Source organism: Sabethes cyaneus, chromosome 2 (assembly GCF_943734655.1).
Source record: "Sabethes cyaneus chromosome 2, idSabCyanKW18_F2, whole genome shotgun sequence".
Taxonomy (NCBI): Eukaryota; Metazoa; Arthropoda; class Insecta; order Diptera; family Culicidae; genus Sabethes; species Sabethes cyaneus.
This window is the reverse complement of record NC_071354.1, coordinates 132442502-132460586: the sequence shown is the minus strand read 5'-3', so window position 1 is coordinate 132460586 and position 18085 is coordinate 132442502. Positions and strand designations below refer to the sequence as shown.

The window sequence follows — 18085 nt, the reverse complement described above, 5'->3', positions numbered from 1 at the left end:
TCTATAAGCATTAGAACAGTAAAAGGATGCCCACAAGGAGGCGTTATATCAACTCTATTGTGGTCTTTAGTAGTTGATAGCGCTAGGCTTTGAAATAATTGGCTTCGCAGATGATATATGGTAACCAACTTGATTTGGACCCCTACATGAATTGGACCCTTTCAACATATTTAGCCACATTACTACCTAGCAGCGTAAAATTCGATTATTTCGATACAGTAATAATATTCTTTGGATTCTTTTCTAAGGCTGAATGCTTTCGGATCACTTTAAATTACTTGTATTTAGCTAAAATTTACAATCATAAAGTGTATTGCCATATACCGCTCACAATCCGACGTAGGTGAAGATGAAAACGATGTTTGCAACACATTTTCGATTTGGTTTTAATAGCTAAATCCAATGAATTTGTATTGATGAAATCAGTTAGTTTTATTTAGGAAGGCGTATTTTACGTGGTTTCGAAGGATTCTTCTCAAGATTTTAATTTAAAACCACAAAAAAATAGTGTCCAAATTGTATCGTGAAAATTTTCTTACCATCAGATTTTGGACACCCCTGTATTTTGATTTCTGGCAGCAGTTTGTTTACCTATTAAGATTCAGTGGAAAAGCAAAATTGAATGTACCCGTCTATACTATTTCTTCGATTTGTGATTGAATTGGTAAGCATTTTAAGGAAATAGAACATTTATAACAATTTATTATTTAAAGTATCTTATTTATCAGGGAATAAATCATGCAAAATGCAACAAAATCATGTGTGGCAGTTAAAACAGCATGTCGCCAGTTCGGTATTCCCAGATCGACGATCAAGTTTCGGCTAAGCAATCAATATAAAAACCACTCAAGACCTAGAACTGTCTAGCACTTGATCATGCTGACGAACTTGAGATTATTGAATGCGTGAAGAAAATGGCTCGGAAAGGATGCCCTGTCACTAAATACCGTATCATGAACAAAATGATTCGCAAATCGAGACTGGTAGTGAGCTGCAAATTAGAGCTCTAACTCTCCTGAAAACGTTTCCAGTAATTCAATCGGACGCAGAAGGAAGTATTTCTCGATGGGATTTTCTCGACGAATCCGATACCAAGAATGCAATAATTCGGACTTTACTTACATCCTTACATTTTATCCCTCTGCCTGAGGATATTTGCTAACGTTTCAACTATATTACATCGTATATTGTAATTTCACTTCATGTAATAAATATTTTATTCCAATAAATGTAAAATTACTTCCTCTAGGGGTCCAAATTCGGTTGGTTACCCTAGTCGTAATTGTTCGAGGAAAATTTGATTCTATTATCGCTGACCGAACGCAAATGGCTTTAAGTTTGATTTCGTGATCATCGTGGTGTGATGGGCTGGGCCTCAGCATAAATACCAATAAAACTACTTGCATACCATTTACGAGAAGGAAAAAAATTACATTAAACAACATCAGATTGAAAGGAACACGTTTCAAACTTTCAGATACTGTCAAATATCTTGGAGTATTTCTTGACAGAAAACTCAAATGGAACACACACCTAGAGCAAGCAGTGAACAAAGCTACAAATGCTCTATGGATATGTAAAAGAACTTTTGGTAAGCAATGGGGACTGAAACCGAAGATGATCCATTGGATCTATTCGGCTATTGTCAGACCCAGGATTACCTATGCTTCGTTGGTCTGGTGGCCAAGAACGCAAAAAAACTACCCAAAAAAAGCTGGAAAGACTTCAAAGGCTAGCCACTTTCTTAATAACAGGTGAAATGAGAAGTACACCATCGAAGGCATTGGATGCTTTACTCTATATACTTTCATTGCATCAGTTTATACAATTAGAAGCTAAAAAGAGTGCTCTGAGGATCAAAAGATCAATGAATCTCAGTATTCTAAAAACTATTAGTATTAATTCTCTTGTAACCAATAATGAAGATTGGATGGAGAAAAAATACAACTTTAATCGAATGTTTCGTGTATTTGAGCGTAGACGTGATTCTTAGGAAGATTGTGGTTCCGATCTTCGTCCAGGCTCGACAGTTTTCTATACAGAAATGGTTCAAAAATGGACAATCAAGTGGGAGCAGGAGTAACTGGCCCAGGAATAGACATGTCAATTTCTACGGGCAGATGCCCAACTGTATTCCAAGCTGAAATACAAGCAATTTTAGAATGTACGACTGTGTGCTTGCGCAGGAACTACAGACCTTCAAATATATGCATCATGTCTGAAATGCCAAGCAGCTCTAAACACGCTAAAGTCGGCGACTCCAAAAATTGTCTTGTCGTAACCAAGTCAACTTGTACTGGGTCCCAGGTCACTGTGGAATCGATTGAAATGAAAGAGCTGATGCGCTAGCAAGACTCGGATCATCTCATAAATTTGTAGGACCTAATCCTTTCTGTGGCTTATCTGCTTCTGCTTTAAAAAAGGAGCCAAAAGCATGGGAATGTACGAAAGTGGAATCAAATTGGAACAACACTTTAAATGCTAGGCAGTCAAAACGGTTTATCTCTCTAAACGTTTCAAAGACTCGCAAAATCCTGGAGCTTTCAAAGAAAGATCAAAGCATTTATACTGGTCTGATAACAGGACATTGTCCGATTCGCTATCATCTGAAGCTAATGGGAAAACTTCAAGATGATATATGTCGCTTCTGTGGCATAGAAAAGGAAGACTCGGAACACCTGTTATGCCGATGTCCGGCAATTCTCAATAAAAGATTAAGGTTCTTCGAAAGAGGGCTGTTAGAACCCTCTGATATTTGGAGAACAACTCCCAGCGCAGTAGTGCACTTCATCCGAAGTGCATCACCGGGCTGGACAAATGCTATTAGTCAAACAATGACGATCACTTCTGTTAGTGGTGCGTCATCTTGACAACATAGCTTTAATAAAACGGGGATCACAATAGATCTAACAAACGCAGTGATAAAAATACCCAATATGGAAAAAAAGTCTTTGATCTAATGATCTGATATAGTCCTACGTCACCCTTTCGTACAACCCTTAGGGCAGTATACATTGTGGTTTTTTTTTTCAAATTCTCGATATTACGGATTGGTTAATTCGTCCAGTTAGCCTCGTGGTACAAAGCAGGTCCAGCAGGTCAAACATCGTATATTACAACCGTCGTCTGAGAGCTATTGTTAGAGTTAAAAGAATGATTCACTTCACGAGTCCTGAAATTGTTCTATACACTAACAGTTGGCTGCGAAGTTTATCGAACAAAAACCAAAAAAGGTCAAATTTCGAAAACGATACGTAGCGTCTGGACCTTGCTTTACTTTGCATGCGTGTTTATTTCATTCTAACCCTATTGAAATGCTTCGTTGTCTCGAATATCAGGAGAAAGGGTGCTTTTGTTGGTGTGATCCGGAAAATCAACCGCCCTACACCCCTACTTTTACTGGTGAAAACTTTTTGGCTTGTACACTCTTAAACACCGCAGACAAACTCAACCAACTCAACAGGCTGTATATGTTGTCCAACTATTGGGCATTGGGGGATGAAGTAAACATCTTCAGAATTTCTTTCTCTGACGGACATTAGAGCGTCACAGAGGCGTTCGAGATAGTCTTAACTGTTTTTCTATCGTATTGCTTCAGTCGTTTCTAGCTTTAAAAACAAGTTTCGTCTATCTTGCCAACTTTCGGTTGATCGTTTATTAGCCTTGCGGAAACTGTTCAATCGCAAACTAAAGTTTTAAACAAGGTTGGAAGTCTGATATCCGTCAAAACAAAAATCAAGAAGCATTTAACATTATACATCGCTTAAACAATAACGATCGTTAAATTGTATGCTGTTTGTCAATTTTTGCCACAAATAGGAAAACAAAAAGGCTAACCATAAGCTTGCCTGTTAATATTAAAGTATGGACGACACTGAGGTCAATTTGGAGCAATTTTGATCGGTATTGTTACCGACTTAAAAAAAAATCAGTAATATACTTCAAATTGATTTTATATTGACTGTACGTTTAATAAAATGCCTGAAGTATCCGCTCTGATGAGATAACGACTGTACACATGGTGCCAGTGAGACTATTAAAGTGAGCAAAGAATCAGCGAATCAGCACGGATAAAGCAGAATATTTAGATTTATGCGCCATAATCAGTTTATTGGATGAATTTCGGTAAACGATGGAGCCGAATGTTGTGTATACCTACTGGAAGATTTCTTGCATATGTGGCAGAAGTTTAGTTATTCGGCAGCCGCACACTGCCAACGGACATCGGTCGGTGTTCCTGGAGGGGTGATTTTCTTTTTCTCCTTGTGAACCCAGCGTTGGAAAGATTTGTAGATAAGGTGTGCTGATGTTGGGCAACGTTTATATTTTGGACAGCACCTGTGAAATATATGCCCAAAACATTTTTTTTGAAGGGACGCGACAGATTAAAATTGAATTTGAATTCAAATAAGTTGCAAAATTAGGAAATTTCCAAAATGGAACATTGTACTTTATGAAATTAGATAATTTCTTACCTTTCATATTGACCGTGCCATAACGATAATTCCATTACTACCTAAATGAGCGCTCATTTTGGTAGCAATAGGGTGGAAAATTCCATCAAAACAATAATGTATATGATGGAAAACGGAACAAAGTTCCGTCATATACATTATTGTTCAATCATAAGTTTTTCATTAGGGTAATCTGTTACACAGAAGCCCGGTTAGCTTCGAGGTACTATGCTGGACTAACAAGCCAGTTGTCGCATGTTCGAATCTCGGCTAGGCGGTGTTTGCTAGATAGAGTCAGTAGGATCATTGCACTGGCCCCGTAATTTTCCTGTACTCTAACAGCCGGCTGCGAAGTCTGTCGATAAAGAAGAGCAATGTCTAAAGACGGTATAAACCCAAGGCTTTGCTTTTTTGTTACACTGAAGCATCACAACATTTCTCGAATTCGTGCTAATTCATAAGTTATTTGTAAACTTGCAAAAATATTTTTATGTAAGCATTACGCTGAAATGTTATTTCAAATTGTTAAACTTACCACTAAAACATGATTTTTGATTTCAGATTTAAATCAAGATAAAATTAATATTAACACAAACAACAATTTCTTTTTGCAATTTATCTGTAATCTATGGTGTTAATATCGTAGGAAGTTAGTTTTCTACTGACATATCCAAAACATGGAAGCGCATTGAATATAAAGAAGATTCAGAAGAAGCAAATAAAAAAACACCAATTAATTTACATGTACATGTCTCGATTTTGGGTGGAAAACATAAATTTTTCCTCCAAATGTCCAGAACACATTGATTACCCTATGTACCATACGACACAATTCACTTGAAGTGAAAATCTATGCTAGAGTACTGAAAAGCACTGCTGGCGAGAAGATTTCATCTTGTATACATTAGCATCAGTCTGGTGCCGCCAGCTAGTCACTGTAACAGCAAGTCAGTCATGTGTATATACGAAAGAAAGCTGCTTTCTTTTTGTTCATATTCATAGTCACATTTTATTAATATTTTTTTATATATATGCTATCTTTTTATACGTTGTCCTTAACTTTACAGAAGCTCGCGCGGAAATAGTTGGTCCACAAGTGAAATATTTGACACCAGATTCCACATTAAAGTTAATATGTCGAGTAGTACAGAGCACTGAAGCCTCTGCGTTTATTTTCTGGTATCACAACAACCGAATGATCAACTACGATGTCGATAGAGGAATAAACGTTTCTACCGAAGCAGGTTAGTATTATCGTTTCTATCCACGAGATAGGACTTTATCTTTTCGATGGTGTATCAGCAAAAGCATTAAGCTGATTAGGTTACTGCATCAAAGCACTTTATTTCTTTTGAGATTTTCGATAGCCACGGTGCCGATATCTGATTTCTGCAGAAAAAAAAACATTTTGCTCCATTTGTATGTACATATGTGAATGGCTTCCTTGATTTTTTCCTAAATTCTATTTATTGTTATTTATCCAAAAATAAAGGTCCATTTAGTTACATATTATTGTTTGATATTTACCTTAAGAAAGAATTGGTATCCTCTTAAAAACTAAATATTGGAGAGATTTCTTTGTTTACTTAAATCGAACATGTACCGGTGTTTCTATGCATTTTTTCCTATGCCACGCAATCATGAATGATTCGTATTTACATTTTACAGATTTCCACTATTCGGAGCTGACCATCAATCATGCAACCAAGGACCACTCGGGGAATTACACGTGTGTTCCAAGTAATTCGCAACCGGCTAGCGTGGTGGTGCACATCTTCAAAGGTTAGATGCCATCATGCTGTTTGCTGAGCAGAAAATCTGCAAATTGAGTTTTGACGACTTCATTAACTTGTTTTAATTTTTAGGTGACCACCCCGCTGCAATGTATCACGAACATCGCAGTTCGTCAGTAACACCCTATCGAGATAAAATGTTATTCAACTGGGTGCTATTCGTAGGGTTTGCATTGTGTTGGAAAAAAATTCATTAGAAATATATTACTAACATTAAATATTCGAATGCCTCTAACAATAAATAATGCTAGTTACACAGGGTAGATTCGCTCCGCTGCTGGTAGGAAAGTGAACGTTTTTTGAAAGGTGTCAAGTTTCGATTGGTTATGTTGTAAAGCGAACTGTTTGGTTAATTAATCTCGAGGCTCATTTCGGTATGATAGAAAATGTCAACGGACAGACTGTCCCTGCAAAATAATGCAAGGTGTTTGCTATATGTTGATTTTCATTTTCGAAATATACGTTTTATAAAAACAGATATCTAATGAAATTTTTCGATCCTAGAGTATATTTTAAAAAGTTGTAGATAATGCACAATGCACCGCCCAGTTAGCTTCGAGGTACGATGCTGGTCTAACAAGCTAGTCGTCGTATGTTCGAATCTCGGCTAGGCGGTGCTTGCTAGATAGAGTCAGTAGGATCATTACACTGGCCCCGTAATCTTTCTGTACTCTAACAGCCGGCTGCGAAGTCTGTCGATAAAGAAGGGTAATGTCTAATGACGGTTTAAGCCCAGGGCTTTGCTTTGCTTTGCACAATGCATTGCCGAAATGCTGATGCACTATGCTCTGCGGGAACTATTCCTGGATTCATGGATGGATGAAATACTTTTTATTTCGGTGATGGTGTATTCTCTTACATGTGTTTAACGGTAAATAGGATTTAGCCTAAACTTGATTTAAACTACATAGAATACCGCTTAAACATCGACAACTTCGTAAAAACTATGCAATCAAGTTAACGACTATTTTTTCATAAAAGTACATTCAAAAGAAGCTCAAGTTTTGATTTTCAAGCAAAAATAATTATCCAAGGGAGCGCCCGGTAAGGAATAGTCTAATTCCACTTTTTCGTTTTTCGAGTCTAACGCTCTATACGGATATTTTTTCAATTCAGTCGTATTACAAAATTGAAATAAGGCATGTAAATTACTCTTAGAAACATTTTGAGGTCATTTTATTCTGTTTCGAAAAGGAAGAAAGTGTTTGATACGAAAAATGCTTAATTGGATGCATTGGAAAATTTCGATAATAGATCAATAATATATCGGGTTGTTCAATTGTAGTTGGGGATCGAAACCCACGTCTCTCGATTGTCATGGACCTATACCTCAATACCTCTACACCGTGATTTTTCTACATGGCCACCGCACCTTCTATTGGGTAATCTAGTATTTAGTTTTGCTGCCCTTTTCCAATTTTTTCCAATCCACACACCCAGCACACACTTAAATAATAAACGGTTATCTACTCGGTTAGTGCGGAAGAAATTTTGTTCTAGATGTCCTTTTTCTCCAAAAGTAAAAAAGGAAATATTTACTCAAGTAAATTTTTTTTTTTGCAATCATTTTCAGGTGATTTTCATTAACAAAGTACATATTAAATTTAAATTTGAATAGCTGCATGGCATTACATAGTATAAGATTTAAAATTTAAAAACAATATGACAATCGAATTGTTTGCTAACTCCGCTAGTTCACTATTTTTCGTAAAACATTCCTGTTGGCAATGGTGAGACAAAGGAACGTGGGTGACACTGAGACATAGCTTTCGCCGCGTAATTATTTTTGAAATTTTGTGTGTGTGTTCAATTGCAAATTAATCCATAGGGATTGACTGTAAATGAATTCTGAAGTGTAAGTTAAAAATCAGATGTCCAGGATTTGTCCTTTATATGTGTATAAATGTACATGTGAAAATAATCGGAATTTTCAATCATCCCCAACCATAATGTATGCTTTATAGACACAATAAGCAGCACGACTTTTGAATTATTCTTTATTACCCAAAAATATGGTTTAAATTGGTTTCAAATAGGTGTCTCAGTATGCAATACTCGTTGTCTCACTCTTCCCACCTATTGATTAGGTGTGAGACAAAATTCCACCTTCACATTTGTAGTTTTACCTAATTTAGCTTATAACCACGATGGTAGCTGTCATCAAAAAAAATTAAAATTTTTGCAAAATAGTGTCTCAATGTAGACATCTTTCCCCTATACTTTTTGCCAACATCTTCAATTCGTAGAAGCGCACAATGCGCTTGTTTCGATGCAAAACTTGGCAAGCAAAAACAAAAAAAAAAAAATGCTGGCAGAAAGAGGAGACAGAGAGGAAAAACATACACACTTTCATTTCTCTCTGAGCTCGATTGTTATTGAGCATAGGGGTTTGGAAAAAATTCCAAAATTTTTGTTGCCACCCGTTATATAATGAAATTGAATTGATAGAGAATTGAATTGAAAGATATAGAATTGAAAGCACAAAAGATTTAGTTTTCTCATATAAATTTATACAAATTTCAAACTGATTTGGTGCTCATGGAACCGCTCATGCAATCAAAAAACCACAAGGTATACAGCCCTAAGGGCTGTACGAAAGGGTGACGTAGAATTATAACAAATCATTAGATCAAAGCCTAATGTAAACTGCATTTCTGGCATATGTTTGTTTATAAGAATCTGCGAGTGCCATTGTTTAAGTGAATGTTCAAAAGAGAAGAGCGAAATATTCAGATTCAATTTTCATTGAATCTAATGGTGGCTTTGAAAATACGTGGACGGGGGTTCATAAGTACAACGCTTGCCTGCCTGCCTTCTAAAACTCCCACATGGAAAATTTTGTTCCATTTGCTTGATTAGTTCTCGAATTTTGAGGAAATTTGTGTTTCATTTGTATAGGAGCCCCTCTCCCCCTCCTTACGCCCTTTATAAAATTACTCTCTTACCCCTTCCATAAAATTAATGGCCCTTTTATATATCCACCGAGATATAAATTGTTCAGTTTCGTTCAGCAGTTTAGTAATTATTACCATTTAAAATCTCTCATTCAAACGTTACACTTCTATTTTCGTTTTCACAAAGTGCCACCCAGTCCCAGTATAGTAAACAAAGACGTAGTCCTGCGTCAAAATACTAGCGCTAAAAACAATCATTTTTCCCCGCCCTGAAGCATGTTTATGGCGTTGGTTTCGCACTATTTCTTTGATTTCATCCTGTTTTGTTAATTTATAATTTTATACATATCTTAATTCATGTGCGCAAACATTATTTTTTGTATTTACATGCCTATAGGGTTTTATAAACCACGAGAATATGTTTAAATAAAAATAAATAAGGCGTTGATTAAGTAAAAGCAAATACAAATATTTACTACCTCATGAAAAATGCAATAGTTGCACAAAAAGCATTCGTGCAATTTTTTCAAATCAAGTTTTTGATAAGGCCATTAAAATTAGCTTTAAAAATAGGGGGAAAAATTTGATGGACATGAGTAAAAAATTTATGTATAAAATCAATTTTATGTAGCCTGTTAGCAGGGCTGTGGTGAAAAAAGGTTTTGTTTCTTTTGATACATAATAGGCTACGTGACTGAAGGGGTAACTGACTGGGAGGGGGCCAACAAGCAAAGAGATAAAGAACGTGAGTATGAATGTATGTTCCGCCGTGACTCTGAAATGTCTGGGTGGTTCTTTATCAAACTTGGCACACATGTTCCTTGGCTTAAAAAAATAGCGCGAGGGATTGACAAAAGGCGGTGCTTCCTAATAAGGGGGGAGGTGGTCCAAATAATTAAAAGAGGTTGCGTTTCTCGTGCATTTTTTTCCATGTGTGGAATCATTACTGCGACCAGTATAATTGATCTATTGTAATATCGCCCGGGTGTTTTCTGTATGACGTGCACTGCATTTCTTTTTGCTATAATCGCTATTGAGTGAGCGATATGCTTATTAAATTTTATGCGTGCTGGTGTGTATTGGGGTTTACCCTTCCTTCAAAGCTAGATCTACTTTATCCACTTATTCCTCGTTGCCAGCACTATCCCATATTATAGCCGTCCCTGGCGAGGACTAGTACTATAGAAGGGACTTTTGCACTGTCAAGAGGCTTCACTGGGTAAATATATAGAATTCAACATGAAGGAAGGGTAAATGAGAGGCCTGAGAATAAACCCATGCTAAAGTCACTTGACATCGAATGGCTTGATTCTACTAACATTCGAACTCACGACCACTCGCTTGTCAAAGCGGACTCGGTAACCTTGCGGCTACGGAGCCCCCTTCTCTTGCATTAGGAACGATAATAGTTGTACAATAAACAAATAAACAAATGGCTGGACGACAAGAGGATATTTCTGAAAGGGGAAAATGGGGTGACCATTGACAAGGACGCGATTCAAAAATGTATAAAGAGTTTGTCTCGCTTTTAGAGGTTACCGAAAGGAACAAGTGAAATGACAAAGGTTAGACACATTCGAATGGAGTAAAAGGGTTTTGTTTCTTGCATTATGAGAATTTACGTTACAGTAACAGATGTATAAGTAGCTGAGAGACAGAGTGGGTCCGAGTAAGATCGGGCTATCAGCTAGTAACGTATAAACGAAAAGCAAGAATGAATTCGGTTTTCATGATTGAACTTTAAATAACAACGCTTAATATTTTTGTTTGGTTAAAAAAATCTTATTGTTTTTTTTACCTTCCTCCTCATCTTCTGTTGCTCAACATCGGAAGCACAAACATTTTATAACAAATTTGTAATGACATAACTGATGTTGAAAGATCCAGTTTACTGAATTGTAGATTTTCATATACCTACTGTGAAATTATAAAATAATTATTGTTGTAGGAGATACAGGTATACCTCGATAGGACGTACCCTCGATAGTACGCACCCTCCATAATACTTACATTTTGCCTCGATAGTACGTATCCTCGATAAGACGTACGTACGTTTTGCCTCGATAGTACGTAGATTTCCAGCAACACTTTATTTGTTTCATGCCAAGCTTCACAAAGAGCAAAACCATTGATTTGAAAAAATAAAAATTAATTGCTATATTAAATCAATACCACCAAAATACATGTTTATTCAATAGTGTATGCAAATTTGCTAATTTCATGCAATATTAAGCGTAATACAACAATGATTTAAAGCCTAAAATTGTGATTCGATACTACGTACATTTCGGTAATACGTACGCTAAACGAAGCAAAGGTGTACGTACTATCGAGGTATACCTGTATCTTACTGCAAGATGGATTAATTTAGGTTTTTCTTTTCTATTTGTCGAAACAACTTTCGGCAAGAGGTTCAAATAGGTAGTTAAAGACATCCCTAATCATGTGATTTTCCCACGCTTTCATTGATTGCAAATAACGTTTAGCTTTTGTCGGGCAAAAGCTCCTGAAGCCAATAATGCGCAGAAGCAGAATGAAAACGCTTCGGTGATTTTCCGGGCAAAGCTTCAATCGAGCTTCACATTCTGCTTTTTAGTTTAGTACAGAAAGCGATACCTTATAAACAATGTCACAAAGCATAAAAGAAGCTGTCTATGTTTGATACTGTGACTTTTTACTATGATAATAAAAATATGATTCAAAACATTCTATTGCGGAGTTTCCACCTATTTAGAGTCCCACGCGAAAATTATTAGCGTGGTTATTTTCTGTGTTTACCACACGTGTTTGCAATTTAGAAATTTGAACCATCAGTTTTTCGTTATTGCCTCCCCACTGCACCCCTCCTTACTTGACAAGCATATTTTCAATGTATTTAGTAAGTACAGGATAATTATTTTTAAAAAACGAATTTGCGTAGGACTCTTAAAATTGCTGCCAAATATTTTTTCATGAATATACTGAGAGCATCATTTCTTCGTCATTTAGAGCAACGGGATGGCACGCTAAGATATCAGCGTAACGAACATCTATTTTCATTCCGCTTTCACCAAAACTGGATAAACTGTTGTCGTATTTTCACTCATTCTACAGAAAAATGTTATATGATGTATAATATATTACAAGACCGCAAGAATATTCACCAAATTGTACTAAACTGCATAAATAATCTTAAACTGCCATCATTTGGTACTACCAGCAACAAGTTTTGTTACCCGATTTAACATTGCTTTAGGGAGAGCATAAGAGCGTAATAAAATCGTTAAAGTAACTTTGCCTTCGGAATATCTGGAGGAATTGAGTGACAGCATCGACAGTTTCATGGACCCAAATTTAATGTTACAACCTTTCCGGAACGTGTTGGTAGGCATTTAGGTGTTTGGTAGGTCATCTGCGATGACATGCATTTAGGATTCAAACTGCATACTATGCGTCTAGTGAAAAGATGATCTCCAACCCAAATGTTTCGATATCTATCATAAAACATAACATGTAATACTATTACTCGTTCATTTAATCTTTATTAATACTCAAAATCCCAACAAAAAAATCCAAGTTTGATTTAACGCTGAAGAAGTATGAAGTATGAAGCACAATAATGAAGGTATGCAAGAACGGTATACCCTTAACGCCCAGCGTGGCGGGACACATGGTCAAAATTAAAAATACATGTCAACGGCTTATTCTTAGTTGACCTAAAAGACAATTTTCCTGAAAGTTTCAACTTTCTATCCCTGCTGGGAAAAGTGTGGGGCTTAATGGGTTAAGCGGCTTAAGACTAAACATTTCTAAAAATGTTAATCTTTCAATATAAACAATTAAAAAGTCTATGTTTTAAGTTGCAAAACTCCTATTCTTCCAAATAAATGTAAATGTAAATTGTAATACATACATAGCATTTTACCATTTTAGAAGTTTTAAATTGTCCTGGAACTATCCGGAAATAATCCGAATTAAGTTGCTCCCAGACAGAGCCGTAGTGTGATATTGTGGCGCCCTTGGCGGAAACCCAATTTGGCACCCCCTCATTTCTTACATCAGTGCTCGTTCCAGGTTTATTACTTTTTCGTATTCGCGAAGCAAAGCAAAGACATGGATATAAATGTCCTGTTGAGAACTTGACCTTTCTTTGTCGACAGATTTCGCCGTCGGTTATTAGAGTACAGGACAATTACGGGGCTAGTGCAGCGATCCTACTGACTCTATAGCAGAACCTTCCAGTCGAGATTCGAATTTACAACGACTGGCTTGTTAGGCCAGCATCGTACCCTGAAGCTAACTGGGCGGTTTCGTATTCGCCCCTTATCCAATACTTAGATGCACTTAACGATGAAAAAAATTTACAAAAGATAATTCATTGAAACACATTTGTTTTAAATGCTATGTTTATTAAGCCTTCTATAAAAATGCTTCGACGCCCTGTCAGGTGGCTTTACAGCTGTTCACCGGAATCTTCTCCATGGCCGATTAAAAGATGGATGTTGGCATATTATTCAACTCTTCCGCGGCCTTGACGATCAGGTCCTTCTCCGTTTTGGCTACAAAGTTATTGAAATAAATGCTCCGTTTGAGCTTTGCCCTAAAATTTACTATTGATTGCAGTTGGGGGACGTTGGGAGAGTTGGGGATCGTCGGTACAACCTTTATCTTCAGCCAGTTCATCTGTTGTAGTGATCTCTTGGCTTGATGGGCCAATGCCACGTCCGGCTAGAAGACCACATTCTTTGTGCGATACTTTTTATTGAAGGCGGCAATTTCCGGTAGGTACTTCATGTATCTTCGTATTTCCTCGTTCACCATAAACCTTGAACGAAATAACAGCGCCAGCGGCTTGAGCATTCTCTTCTTTCTGATTGTCAGCCACAGAACAAAGGAACTTGGGGCGGAAGATATACTCGACGTCATCACTTACGTTTTTGGTGGGGGACGTAAAGCGCTCGGTTCTTTGCAAGACGTTGCGTCCAGCGACAAATAGTTTTCGTCGCCCATTATGACCACGACATCGTGCTTTTGCCGGAAAGATGTTTATCGCCAGCACCTTCAGCCGTTCTCTGGGCGATTGCCTGCTACTCAGATACAACTAGCCTCGAATGACGCTTCCGCATAAAAATGTCCATTTTGACCAAGTACTTCTTCACCGTTTAGCAGGTTTCTCTGACCTCCCGGCCCAAGACGCGGAACGATGAGGCCTTATTGCTCTCAGTCTTCATTTTTAGCTTCTGCTGCACGGCCGCGGAGCACTGTCGGGCGGCCGGAATCAGGCTTCCGTACATATCTGGATCTAACATGATAAGTATTACATGAAATAAACGTCATAATTATAGTAATGCCCATCTATTTTTACAACAACCGCTCCAAGTCATTATCCATAATTTTATTATTATTGCCCTCTAGAAACATTTAGGAAATTTGAAAATATGCGGTGTTCCCTAAAATATGAGAATTTAAATTTTAGCGTGAAATTGGCCTTAAAGTATGGATAAGTATGCAAACAGAAGGTTAATAAACTATTTTGAACCAAGATATATGAATGCTTTCATCAGCCGCGGTAGGGTGTTCTGATTTCACTGTACAAGAATGTTATCTGATAAATTTCACTCGCGTAAAGCGGTTTGATATCACTTGCTTTTTAAGGTAATCTCGTAGATCACGGTGACACTGATCGATAAGGTCATTGCTAACATTTGGAAATATCCAAATGCTTTTCGTTGGTATATATTTGGTTGTTTTAGTCTATCCATCCTCAATCAGGTTAGAGAACTAGCGAACGTCGAGTTATCGATTTAGTGTGTGTATTGTCAGTGAAATGAATTCCTTTGTGTTAGTTAATTTTCTACTGGCAACGGTAATCGTCAATTGCATAAAATAAACCTTTTATTCTTGAAGAGGAAAAAAGTTTGTGAATAACCTAAAGAATTAGAGCTGATGTACAGATTTTGTAATACTGAAATATAAAAGCCCATGGTACAACAAAGTTAAAATGTATGATAAAACAGTGCAGTGGTTAGCTGAATTTGAACGCAAGTTACACAACTAACTGCTAAATGCCGTTGTGAAATAATCAGTCAACTGTGTTGAAATTTTGTCATGTATTGTTTGGCAGTTGAGTCTTGTAATTATTATATTCGTATCAGGGGAATTTTCGTTCAGTCCATTTACCTTATCGACGAGCCAGTTAACATTATCGGATCTGATTTTTAGTAGCTAATTTGTTTTTGCTGCAAATTCCCAACCCAAAAGATATGTTTTTGGATGTTCGCAAGACATTCATGGATTGAGTAAAATTATAGTTGTCTTCATTGGAAGAATTGTTTGTTGGTCTTTATTTTCTATGGAATACTGATTAATGTTTACTGTTAAATAATTCTAACTGTTGCGAAAGTTTTAGAGTGTTCGTAACGTATATCCAGAAGATTCATATAAGTAAATTCATTTTAGAAAATGAGGTTCTATGAATAAAGATTAAAAAGTTAGATGCATAAATTGAAGAGAGTGAGATGTCAGGCAAAGAGTGAAATAATAATAAAAAGTATCATTAATAAATGATCATGGGTTAGTAGAACGGAAAAGAAGAAACAGTTAGGAAGAAGCATGCATCTTACAAGAAAGTTTGAGTAATAAAAGAAAAATAAAAAACAAGAGTCTAAATTTAGGCTAAAGTACGATAGGCCGCAAAAATTAATATATTCTTCTTTTACCATTCAAGGTAATTATAACAATTGTTAGTGGTCAACACATTATTTCCGTAACCGAATTTCAAACGCAAACCTGCACTGGTGCCGGGTTTATTTGTATGTCATGTCGAACGGCAGCACAATGTCTGTTTCTAGACGGTGAATGGCGCCCCCAGCCTTTCGAAGAATGCAACGAAGATGAAGGGTTTCACTGCAATGTACTTGAAAGAGGTTGTTCTCAAAATGTTGGATCTTGCAATCCAGCGGGGCAAGAAGGAAATTTCGTATGTAGCACTGAGGGTTTATTTCCTGATCCATTCGATTGTCAACGGTATCATCTATGCTATCGAAATCAACAAAATATGGTAGCTATCAACATGGCATGTGACTCAACGGCTTTTTCCGCCGCAACAGGAGATTGTTCGTTACCTCGAAATGCTAGTATTTGCACTACTTTACAATGGAACTGTTCACGAGCTGGAGAAATGAATAGCTGGCCTGAGAATAATAATATCTACTACCTTTGTATAGCTGATAGTAGGAGTGGCGTTCTTTATCCCCAGCTGTACCGATGCAGTGGTAACCAAATATTCAATGACGGACAATGTGTAGAAAGACAAGCTGTTCCCTTGCCTCCAGATGGAGATAACTCGTATCGCTGTGAAGCCGCCGGACTGTATCCAGATCCTGCTAACTGCCACTTTTATTTCTTCTGTGATAATAATCTGAATTCGCAACATTTGCAATGTCCAGAAGGAACCATATTTCAAGCGAGTACCAAATCTTGTGTTATAGGAACGTGTTGAATAATACGAAAGTTTACAAGAGATATGAAAATGTGTGTATAGGTTTGAAATAAACAAAATTTGTGCATTTATATAAAACATGATAATAACGAGTTGCTATCATTAATAGCTTGTAATAATACCTAGAAAATAAAACCACCTTGGTCGTGTTTCGCTCAACAGCCATGACGTTTCTCATTTGTTTTTTTTCTTATATATAAGGTTCGCTTGAGAAGTTCGTGCAACATCCGAGAGATGGCAACAATAGTGCATGTCGAAACTATTTTAGTTAGTACTTTAAAGAAAAGTTCCAATTCTAGTTGCAGTTTTCACGAAGTAAATAGGTGAAGGAACATAAAAATGAAATGCTCATGATCTAATGGAGAATACGCTCTCGTGAAATCAATGAACTAATTTAAGTACTTATGGATGATTACTTACCTGCAGAGAGAATTGCTTTTCATAAAACAATGTGATAAAATCTATTATTTATTATTTTTATTATATTGCGTTATTTTTTTTTATGGTAAAAGTAAATGGTATTATAATGAATGCAAAATTGAATAAACTGGAAGATATGCTATTGTATGCCATGAAAAATATTACTCTTACTCTTTGGATTCTTCAACTGCTTTATCATATAAGCTCTTGCCTTGGAAAGGCGCAGCAACCCAGAAGGGAAAGCTGCCAAAGCTCCGACTCCTGGTCTGGGAGTCGTGGAGTGGGCACGGAAGGCCTCTTTTGCTTCCGAGTCCCAGGGCGTTGTGGTTACGGAGGAGATTTCGGATGTGCGGATTGACCTGACAAAACGTACCTTTCACTAAATTTTATTCACTCGAAACATGGACGGCGGGACTCGTGAGTCGACGGTGTTCTAGCCGGTTATCCGTGTGGGCTGGAATGTTAGAAAGTCTCGTCTCGGGGTTCGTCTTCGAAGCGGCCGTAACGTGACGTGGCGGCTGGGGGCGATGAATTCTGGGTATAGGTGTGCTGAATGCGGATTCGCCAATGAAAGATCCCACTAGGCGCACGAACAGGGCCCGGTTGCCGAATTACTGGTTAATGCCGGGGGAACATCGATAAAGATAAATGATGACGGAATGACGTTTTCCGGAACCTCGTGCTGACTGGCTATTCGCAATGGAGGATCACCCTTTTATTTTCGTCGACTCGTTGGCTTTCGGCTCGCCGCAGGACAACTATAGCGGCTCATGCGACTAACTACTCGTTTCACTAGATGGCAAACGATCTGTGCGCTATTGCTATTCGATCAGCACTCCCGAGCTGCGCCCCGGTTCGCCAGCTCGAGATCATTCGGTGAAACTCTCCACACTACCAACTTCCTGGCTCGATCCAACAGTTCAGTGGACTGGCTCACCACCGCGCCCTCTGCATGTCAAATTGCCGAACATGCCGTATTCACCATCCCGCGTTTGCAATACTAATTAAGCTATCTGGACATAATTTGGGCCCTACATTGCCACA

At 37.5% G+C, this 18085-nt stretch overlaps 2 protein-coding genes across 2 annotated transcripts in view; both read left to right on the top strand.

Moving 5' to 3' along the window:
• The window catches only part of LOC128736015 (uncharacterized), a 78909-nt gene extending 72465 nt beyond the window's left edge, over positions 1–6444 (top strand). The window contains exons 5-7 of the mRNA XM_053830500.1: positions 5522–5698; positions 6123–6236; positions 6320–6444. Of these exons, the coding sequence (XP_053686475.1) occupies positions 5522–5698; positions 6123–6236; positions 6320–6444 (416 nt within the window). The remainder of the gene's footprint in view (positions 1–5521; positions 5699–6122; positions 6237–6319) is intronic.
• A 339-nt stretch (positions 6445–6783) lies between these two features.
• LOC128736013 (uncharacterized) lies at positions 6784–16621 on the top strand. The gene is made up of 2 exons (XM_053830498.1): positions 6784–6807; positions 15848–16621. The coding sequence occupies exons 1-2, from the start codon at positions 6784–6786 to the stop codon at positions 16619–16621; spliced, it is 798 nt and encodes a 265-aa protein (XP_053686473.1).
• Positions 16622–18085: the final 1464 nt, after the last annotated feature.